This window comes from Panthera uncia (assembly GCF_023721935.1).
Source record: "Panthera uncia isolate 11264 chromosome C1 unlocalized genomic scaffold, Puncia_PCG_1.0 HiC_scaffold_4, whole genome shotgun sequence".
In the NCBI taxonomy this organism is placed as follows: Eukaryota; Metazoa; Chordata; class Mammalia; order Carnivora; family Felidae; genus Panthera; species Panthera uncia.
The window spans coordinates 54,449,964-54,461,019 of record NW_026057585.1 but is presented as its reverse complement, the minus strand read 5'-3'; the positions used below and the strand labels follow the sequence as shown (position 1 = coordinate 54,461,019).

The window sequence follows — 11,056 nt, the reverse complement described above, 5'->3', positions numbered from 1 at the left end:
AGAGAAGAGAAGAGAAGAGAAGAGAAGAGAAGAGAAGAGAAGAGAAGGAAAAGAAAAGAAAAGAAAAGAAAAGAAAAGAAAAGAAAGCAGAGATTAAAAGTTATCCAAAGTTAAGAATTTCTCAAAGAAGTAAAATGGAAGGGCACTAAATCAAAGTATTATTAGATGTTGAGAATACCACCAATTTAACTAATGGTTATAAGCTTAGTAAAGAGTTAAGTAAAACTACAAAGTGTCAAGGGGAAAATAACAGGGAAAGTCCAAAGGACCAGAGGCTACAATGATAATCAATAACAATATAATAAAAATGAAAGGGTCAGAGAATTTGATATGAAAGACCTTTTGTATATAAAGTCTAAATTTGATGTCTATAGAGAATATGCATCTACAGGCAGAAAATTATAACTCTGATGTCAGCTGTCTTGAATTTGCACATTCAGTGCAGCAAAGCATTTGGTAAACACACTAACGTGAGTGCTTAAAATGCCACTGAGAAGGGAGTAACTTCGAAAGAAATATTTGAATTCAGTACCTGTTATGATATACTACGGCTGTATAGGCTTCCTTTGAAAATTCTGAACAGCTAGATTTACCAAAGATTACCTGTAACAAATAACAGCACGTTGAAACTTTGTTGTAATAAATGCTGGATGTTCATATCTATGTAAGAATTTGTATGATTTAATAACTACTGGAAAACAATGGGCAAAATCAGCCCAATGAAGAACAATGTGCCTACTGACGTTCATTAATAAATTCAATTGCTTAGCCGTAAATTTCTTTTCAACTATAGAACCATCTGACATTCAAACATTCAAAAAATTTCTACCCATTATATTTCCTTTTTCTTAAAGAAGGTGAAGAATTCATTTTAAAATCTGGGTGTAGCATATCATTTGGAATTTATATAAGAAATATGGTCTTAGAATAGTAGCATGTATCTACTATAAAATTGGTGGCTTTTCCACTAAAACAGTAATCATTCTGTAAGCCAAATATAAATTTATAAATGATATTTTAAAATCCTATTTTAGGTGAAGCTATGTATCCTTTGCTTCCAGTACCCCTTACAAGCTACCCTATTAAGAAGGAGGAGCGCCATTCTTATGTTCTTATATATATGTCTTAAAAATAAAAAATCCACCACATTAAAACAAATACTACTTTTGGAGAAGGTTTAAAGGTAAAGTAATTCAGTCTTGTATATCTGCCTCTGGCAATATCAATACTACGGTTAATTAGGGCAGCTGATAAGATACATGGCTTATCATTCCTATGTGAGACAGATTTGCAACGCTACCTACCCATAAATTAGCCTCTTATGTCTGGCCAGCCATCTCTACACATGCAGAAATAAGTACATGGACATATCATCGCACTTACATCAATACAACTGGTAAAATAACTCAAATTTTACATCTTATACAGAAGGATTAATTGGAACCATCCGCAAATAAAAAGAACTTTTTAACAGATTATTTGTGTTTCTTTTTGTGACACAAAAGATCCTTTTATTCACACAGATCCTTTCATTTTAAGGCTGTGTAAAAGTGTAATGACTATGACTCTCCTAGAGAAGTCTAATTTCACCAATTTCCAAGAATACGTTGCCATGTTTTTATAAAATGTTGTTCCAATGCCAGAATTTGAATTTTATGATTTTATCACACCAACATTATATGATCCAAAAATTATCTTAGGATCCATTTGAGTAGTCCTTATTTTTTTACAGAATTAAGCAAAGACAATGTGTCTATGTTTCTATACTTGCAACCAGTCATAGGATAAAGATAAAAGCATTATATTTGCATATGACTAATAATACACAAGTGAAAGGAACACAGTATCCTCCCCATCCCCCACCCCGGCCACTGAGAAGATCCCATTTTTCACAAAGTAACTCATTTACTTTCATAACATGAATGACATAAAGTAGAAAGTGTTCCTTTTCTGACCTTGTGACATGTATATTTAACGATTCATCAACATGGACTGTGCATCAATTCTGTGACAGGCACTTTGGCAGGCATCAAGATATAGATATGAGTAAGACACGGTCCCTGCCCTCAAGGAGCTCACAATCTGGTAGACAAGATAAAGAAATAAACATATAATCTTAAAGTGATAAGGCCCATAAAAGAAATGAGAAGATGCTATGGTAGCACCAAAAGAGGGAGTGGTCTAACTGTCACTGTGGCTGGATGCAGCTGGGACTCCACAGAGGCCATATATGTGCTAAGACAAGGAAGAGTTTGTTAGGCAATCAACAGAAACAGATTATCTTACATATACTACATTTGTCATAAGCTCAATTCATATGGTAATTCACATATAACAAAGCATCTATTTTCACAATCCACTACCTTTTCATCAACTGTGATAGTATATTCATTCTTTCAGCAGGAATAAAGAACTAGTAAAGAATATGAAATGCTAACTCCAAACCTCAGAAATAAATTCTACATTTATTAGCAAATACTTATTCACCATGTATTATATGCAAAGATCTGAAATAGCAGCCATAGAAGAATATAAAGATGCATAATTTGTGCTCGCTGCTGTCAAGATCTATACATGCTGATAAAACTGAGGCAATGGGAAAAGAGAAAATATACAGCTTTCCTAGTAAGTAGAAAATCAGAGGAATGTGATTTAATGACTGGCAGAGAAGGCTAAAATAAAACTGTTAACAATGCACCTATTCGTAAGCTCATTTTCATTCCATTAGGGTTCTCAGAGGTTGAACATCTATAGTGACAGGTGTCCCTCTATTCCATATGTTACTAACTTTAGTTGAGCTTAAAATCTACTTTCATGGAACTTGCATTGAGTAGTGTTCTACAAATCCTAAATGATAATTTGGGCAGTCAGGAATCTCTCCAGTCTGGCCTCAATCTACTATTTCTGACCTCTCTTACACTGCTCTGGCTCACTGGCAACTCGCCACTGTACCTCTGTGGAAGGACATTCTCCAACTTGAGTTGCTCTTCTTCCCCAGCTATCTAAGACCCAACGCCATCTACATTTTAACTATCTCTGGTTTTAGTTCAGATATACCTCCTCCAGGTGATACCTACCTATTACCTCAGCAAGACATTCTCTCCTACCTCTGTACACTTCTGCCTTTGAATCCCCTACAGCCGTCTTCTAATACTTAGCATATACCTTGGTTCTCAATATTAGCTGCAAAATGTAATCCCCTTAGGGAGATTTAAAAATACTGATATATGACTAGTTCCCACCCCCAGACACTATAATTTAATTGGAGTAAAATTCAGTCTGAGCACTGGTATTTTTAAAAGCTCCCTAGGTAAGTGTAATATGCACTATTACCAGAGTTTCTTAACAAAGATGGGAAGAATCATACATATTAGAATCACCTGGGGAGCATTTCAACCTATACCACAACCTCATATACTACCCATCACTTTCTACTTCCTTTGGCCTCTCATTCTCAAGGAGAAGAATCAGAATCACAGATGACAAGAGCAGAAAAAACATACCTGCGCTTTGTTAGAGTTACCTAGGTGATTCTGTTCTGATCCCTTCTTGAAAGTCACTATTTTAGAATTTTATGTGTTTATCCCATATCCTTTAGATTACAAGTCTTATTCATCTTTGTATCTCTGGGAGGAACTAGTATGTACTAAGTCCTCAATATTTAAGACTTCAATACGGAAGTGTTGAATCACTATATTGTCCACAGGAAACTAATATGAACTAATATGACACTATATATTAACTAACTAGAATTTAAATAAAAACGGGAAAAAAAAGACTTCAAGGAAACTCATACTATCTGTTACAGGAAGTAATGCAGTTAGAAATTTGGTTTACAAGATCATTAATTTCCAGTTTAGAGCTGCCAATCAAGTAAAACAAAAACAAAAACAATGTCTATTTGAACCATACATGAACAAGAGGAAAAGTAAAGAACACTTCTTACCGGCATAGCATTGCTTGGATCCTCCCCATACATGAACTGTACTTTCACTGTTATATTTCTTGCAGAACCCTGACGATTGGCAAAGTTGAGACTCTGAGGGTATATGTAGAGAAGATTTCTGTAAAGGCAATAGTATGCACGATAGTAAATATATATCTAAAAACACTATGTATCACTGCAGGCCACAAAAGAAAGAGATGGAACAAATACTTCATTATTAATATATGCTAGCCACCATATATTTTCACATACAATGTTTCATTTAATTCTTACGGCAATCATTCAAATAGATAGCAATCAAATATACCCCAGTTTTGCAGATGAATTGAGGCCCAGAAAACTTAAGTGAGGTTCACACACAACTAAGTAAGCAGCAAAGCTGAAATCAGAATATAGGTCAGACTTCAAAACACATGTTCTTTCCTCTGCAAGAGACTTCTGGGAAATGAATAAGTAAGGACTGCATCATTATTAAGAAGTTAATAATGTATTATGTTAGCTCCTGCAGATATAAAAAGGATAACATTTATAGGCAAGACTTCTGTATATATATGATCAAGGACATAAGAGATATAACATTCCACATTATTTGTTCAAAAACATGTATGGACAATATGCTAGGTGTAACAGTTGCTATGAAATAATCACATATTACTCTGTATTTATTTTACTTCATGTCCAGTCCCTGCTTCTGCCACACAGAAGATAAATAATTCAAGAAAAGACACCAAAAGAGAGGGCTAAACAAATAAAAAGAAACAGAACAAGATTTACTTTACCTGAAGACTAGTACTGAGATATGATGAACAAGACTTCAAGTATAATAAAGTCTTGCTAATCAACTGCTGAAGCAATGAAAACACGTCAAAATTTTCCGGAATGTGGTAGGGCAATATAGAAATTCTAAATGAACACAACCTTTGACCTAACAAACCTGCCTCTAGTCTAAGGACAGAATTACACACATGTATAAATGGATGTGTTAAAAAAATTCACTACAACATTTTTTGTAGTAGAGAATAATTACAAATAATTATAAAGAAATATAATATGCATCAGTACTGTTCTAGCTAATTATATTAATATATATTAATAAGAGGGAATCCGATGGAGTCTCTAAAATGACAATGTGCAGCAACATTTATTGATGTAGAAAGAGATACCCAGCATGTTGGATAAAGAAAAAACGCAGGTTCCATAGCAGGATGTATAGTGGCATATCCTACTTACGGAAAATTGTGAAGAAATAATAGCTGAAAATTCCCCTAACCTTGGGAAGGAAATAGACATCCAGATCCAGGAAGCCCAGAGAGTTCCAAAAAAAGATGAACCCCAAAAGACTCACACCAAGACACATTATAATTAAAATGTTAAAAGTTAAAAAGGAGAGAATCCTGAAAGTAGGAGAAGAAAAACAATTTGTTACACACAAGAGAACCCAAATAAGACTATCAGCATATTGTTCAGCAGAAACTTTGCAAGCCCAGAAACTTTGCAAGCCAGAAGGGAATGGCATGATATATTCAAAGTGCTGAAAGAAAACACCTCCATCCAAGGACACTCTAGCCAGTAAAGTTATCATTCAGAAGCAAAGTAGAGACAGTCTTCCAGACAAGAAAAAGCTAAAGGAGCTTATCACCACTAAACTGGCCTTCCAAGAAATAGTAAAGAATCTCTTTAAGCTGAAAAGAAAAAGTGCTAATTATTAACAAGAAAACATGAAAGAATAAATCTCACTGGAAAGGTAAATATATAGTAAAGGTAGCAGATTAATCACTTATAAAGCTAGTATGAAGGTTAAAAGACAAAAGCAGTAAAAATAATTACAATACTTAATTAAGGAATACACAAGATAAAAAGACATAAAATATGACATCAAAAATATAAAACATGGGAGAAGGGAGTAAAAATGAAGAACTTTAAAACTGTATCAAACTTAAGTTGTTATTGACTTAAAATACACTGTTCTAGATACAAGTTGTTATGTGCAAGCATCATGGTAACCACAAAGCAAAAACCTATTGTGAATACACAAAAGGTAAAGAAACCTAAGCATACCATTAAAGAAATTCATCAAACCACAAAGGAAGAAAGCAAGAAAGGGAGAGTGACAAACTACAAAACAACTGGAAAACAATAAAATGGCAATAAGTACATACTTATCAATACTTACTTTAAATGTAAATGGACTAAATTTTCCAGTCAAAAGACAGAGTGGCTGAATGGGTTAAAAACAAAAACAAGACACATCTACATGCTGCCTAAAGAGGCTCACTTCAGGTGTAAGGACACACACAAACTGAAAGTAAAAAAAGGGAAAAAGAGATTTCATGAAAATGAAACCAAAAGAAAGTTGTATCAACAAAATGGACTCTGAAATAAAAACTATAATAAAAGACAAAGAAGGTCATTACATTGACACAGGGGGGTCAGTCCAGCAAGAGGAAAGTTGGTGGGGTGAGGGGAAAGAAAGGAGGGAGGAGAGAATAGATAAAAAGATACTTCTGGTTAACAGTGAAGGCTCTAGTTTCTTTTTTATACTTTTCTATTTTGTTTGAACTGGTGAGAACACATGACTTTTATAATTAGAAAAAACAATTTCCATGGGGGGAGAATAAGTGTATGTAACAAAAAGCCTACAATCTCAAAGTCACTAAAAACATGGAGAAGAGTCAGTTATTCTCTGAACAGTCAAAAGTATAAAAGACAAATGTGGAAATGTTACGATGATTTGTCAGTTTCTTAATCAAAAGAATTAAAGATCAAAGATGACTGACTATTACTAACCACTGAAGTCACCAAATAAAATCTGCACAGGAAATATTTATTGATTCTGCACACAACATCAGTACCAAGTTACATGCAAGGGAAATAAAGGAAAATTAAGAGTCCATTCCCTGGTCTTGAGGAACATATAATCTAATGGCACAGAAATGCCTATAAACAGACCACTTCACAATAATGTTGTGTTGTGAGAAAAGTTATGCAGAAGTTATGAGAGGAAGAGATACTTGGTTGACTGTGGGGAAGTCTTTCCATCTTCTACCTTCACAATATAGTTGTTGAAGAAATGGGATTATTTTTGTGTAAATTTTTCTTGAGGCTATAATTTGTTTGTATCCCTGTAGTGACATTTAACATATTCTTGTTTTCTATAAATTCAGAGTTGGATCAAGAGCCTTGGTTATATTTAGGCCTGAGGGTTTTTTTGGTAAGATCATTCCATAAATAGTACCGTGTCCTATCAGGAGGAAAATATCTCTTTTTGTGCAGTTAGATGGTGATCAATGCCTAAATCCATTAGCTCCATTAAGGGCTGCCAAAAGATAATACCCTCTCAGTCTTTATTTAATAGCTGGAATATCTCTATGAAGAGCAATTATCCTCATCTATTATTTGCTTAGCCAGTGAACCATTATGTATTATAGAGAGGAATAAATGCTGGACTCTTTTCCATTATTTTCCAGTTTTCAAAATAAGCAGTAGGTGCATTACAATCCTCTAAGAGAAATTAATTTTTTTTTTTTTTAGCATCACTTATAAACTCAGGGACCAAATATATGAATGGGTTTCAGTACACTGCAGGTATTATCTTTATTGATGTTCAAATTGTTCTATATTTAAGAAAGGAAAAAGCCAACTCAAACTGGCTCCTGCATCCTTGTGAGTCAGTCATAGTAGTCCTTGATGACTTCTTGCTATCTGTTATAGCAAGATGTTCCAAGGTCTTCTATCATTTCTCCTCAGACCCAGAATCAACCATTTCTCCAAGGAGCTTTGGTTCTCTGCATGAGAAATGTTTTTCCAAGCCACAGTCTGGGCATTCATTGTGAGTTAGTCATTGTTTCTAGGCCATTTAAGTAGAAAGGGTGAGGGGGAAATGCTTTTAACGTGAAATACATTGAGTTCATACTGATACTTCAAATTCCAATTTAAGACTATTTATTTAATTTTATTATAAGATTTTATTTAATCTTTTATCTTGTATCTACATATCATCTTCAAACACTGAGAATCATTTTGAAGGACATCAAGTATGAAAGAATTAGAATATCACTTAATTATTTATGCAGATTATTCAAAAACTGGAGTCTTAAGGAACTCCAGTTTTCTATGGCTATCCAGAAGAGGATAAGCCTACCAAGACCGAGAAGGCACCTACCAGAAGAGGATAAGCCTACCAAGACCGAGAAGGCACCTACAGAGAAGTAGGGAAAAAAACCATGAGAGTGCAATGACATGGAAGCCAAGGGAAAACAGCATAAGAAGAATTAAACAGTTAAGTGTCAACACTACTCAGGGGCCAAATGAGTTAAGAATCAAAAAAGGTCAACTAGACTAGCAACATGAAAGTCACTGATAATATCAGGCTGGAAACAGATAAAAGTAGGTTCAAGAGCAAGTTGTTAAGAAAATGAAATAAGTGAAACTCTGAAAAGTGTAGCTGTAAAAGAGAGAAAGATCATGCAATAGTTGAAGACAGAATATGAGCATTTTGTAAGCTTTTTAAGATTGGAAAGGTTTGAGAAAAAAAGAGACTGAATCTACCAGGAAGAAAATGGGAAAACTGGAGAAAAGATAGGTGGGTGATTGCCAACGGGGGTGGAGATAAAAAAGGCCATGCGGGCATGGAGGGGGAGGGACCCCCTTCTGAGAAGAAACAAAGGGAAGAGAAAGAGCAGCTAGGGAAGTGTAGGGCCATATCTGGACAGGAGAAAGACGTGGGACTGAGACTGAGAGGGATCCTATCTCCAACTGCAGAGCTTTCTTCGCACTGGGACCGGCTCCCAGTTCACGCACCTGGGGAGGAGGGAAGCCACCCCTGGGTGTGGTGGTAAGTCAGGGGCACAGTCTGCAGTTGGAGAAAGTGGTTCCCTGCCTAGAGGGCTGCGCAATAGTACAAAGCCTGCTTGCGTCCGTCACCCCCCGTCCCCCCACCCCCAGCTCAGTGGCTGGGCCGAGGGCGCAGTCTGCAGTAGGAGAAGGCAGCCCTCTCCCTGCAGTGCTGTAGGAAAAGACAAAGCCCTGCCTGCATCCACCACCCTGGGGGCTACGTGGTGAGGTCGGCGGAACAGTCTACGGTAGGACAAAGTGGCCCCCTCCCTGGAGTGCTGTGGAAAAAGACAAAGCCTGCCTAAGTCTGCCTGCGTCGGCCACCCCCGGGGATCGGTGGCGAGGTCGACTGCACAGTCCGCAGAAAGCGGTCCTCCCTGAAGTGCAGCGGCACAGACAAAGCCAGCCAGGGCCACATATCCGGCCGCGCTGAGAGGAGCTTCCCCAGTGCCAGAGCGCCTGGAGCAGGACTTTGAATCCTAGACAAGCACGGTGTCAGGGAAGGGGGAGGAGACAGACGGACCACCCCGTCTGCGCCTGCGGCACAGTGAGGATGACTCAGAGTCCACCGCGTCCGGCTCCGTGGAAAAGAGACTGCGGGGTCACCATTCCCCTACCACCAACCACCACCACCACCAAGGTGGGGCTTCAGGGATCACTCCCCAGGCCCATAGTGGAGGTGGGTCCAGACTACACCAAACCATGGCCCTTCGCACTGGATAACTGCCTATGTACCGGAGCGGGGCAGACCCTGAGGACAGCTCCTTCAGACAAGTGCAGCAGCATTGCCTGGATGAACTCTAGGTCAATTCTGGAAATATAGATATATTCTCCCCCCAACTCCCATTTCTCCTCCTTATCTCTTCCCTCCCCTAGGCTGGTTACTCTGGTTATTGGTCTGTCTAAACAGACATATTTAATCCATTGTCTTGATACATATTCTACACCTCCTTCTTTACACTCCTTTCTCTCTCTCTGGAACAATTGAGCCATATAGTTTCTATGTCTGGGTAACTTTATGCTCCTTTCGTTTTTCCCGCCTCCGTCTTTATTTTCTGTTCTCTCTATGGATTGAGTCTTTTAGTCTCTCTGCCTAGTCAATGTTTATTTTTCTCCCCCCTCCCTGCCCCCCACCCCGCTCCTGTCATTTCTCTCTTTGTATATGCTCTTCAAACAGCACCGCCTCCACCCTCTTCTTTACTTGTAATCGGTGTTTTGGGGTTTATTGTTTTTACCCTTTAGTTTTCTGTTTTTGTTCATTTGTTTGTGTTATTTGTGTGTTTGCATGTTTTTGTCTCCTGTTTGTCTGTTTTCCTTTACAGGGCTACTCCAAGGAACAAATCAAAGCACACCTGGTGGAGGGTCCAAAATATCACTACGAGTAGGGTAATAAAATAACCAAAGTCACAACAACAGAGAACAAGTAACAATCTCTGAAAAAACACCTCCTGATGGGCCAGGCCCTGAACAGTGTATGACCCTCCTTTAACAGAGCAGTGCTCACAGGTGCAGAGCACACAACAAACTTTCAAAATGCATAAGGGACAGAAAACTAGCCAAAATGATGAAACGGAAGCATTCTCCTCAAAAGAAATTCCAGGAAGTAGCAACAGCTAACAAATTGATCAAAACCGATTTAAGCAATATAACTGAACAAGAATTTATAATGATAGTCATGAAATTAATTGCTGAGCTTGAAAAAAGCATAGAGAATAGGAGAGAATCTATTGCTACAGAGGTCAAGGGACTAAAAAATAGTCATGATGAATTTAAAAATGCTATAAATGAGGTGCAAAATAAAATGGAGGTGGACATAGCACGGATTGAAGAGGCAGAGGAGAGAATAGGTGAATTAGAAGATAAAATTATGGAAAAAGAGGAAGCTGAGAAAAAGATTTAAAAAAATCCAGGAGTACGAGGGGAGAATTAGAGAACTAAGTGATGCAATCAACTGGAACAATATCCGTATCACAGGAATTCCAGAAGAAGAGAGAGAGAAAGGGGCTGAAGGTGTACTTGAACAAATCATAGCTGAGAACTGCCCCGATCTGGAGAAGGAAACAGGCATTGAAATCCAACAGGCACAGAGAACTCCCTTCAGACATAACTTGAATTGATCTTCTGCACGACATGTCATAGTGAAACTGGCAAAATACAAGGATAAAGAGAAAATTCTGAAAGAAGCTAGGGATAAACATGCTCTAACATATAAAGGGAGACCGATAAGACTAGTGACGGACCTATCTACTGAAACTTGGCAGGCCAGAAAGGAATGGC

The 11,056-nt window shown here is 37.6% G+C and overlaps 1 protein-coding gene across 6 annotated transcripts in view; it reads right to left on the bottom strand.

Annotated features, from left to right (window-relative positions):
* DOCK7 (dedicator of cytokinesis 7) overlaps nt 1-11,056 on the bottom strand; it is a 227,697-nt gene that overhangs the window by 106,293 nt on the left and 110,348 nt on the right. For all 6 annotated transcript variants that reach the window (XM_049618558.1, XM_049618551.1, XM_049618554.1 and 3 more), the window contains 2 exons: nt 3,947-4,064; nt 533-603 (listed from right to left, as the gene is read on the bottom strand). In XM_049618558.1, the coding sequence (XP_049474515.1) occupies nt 533-603; nt 3,947-4,064 (189 nt within the window). The remainder of the gene's footprint in view (nt 1-532; nt 604-3,946; nt 4,065-11,056) is intronic.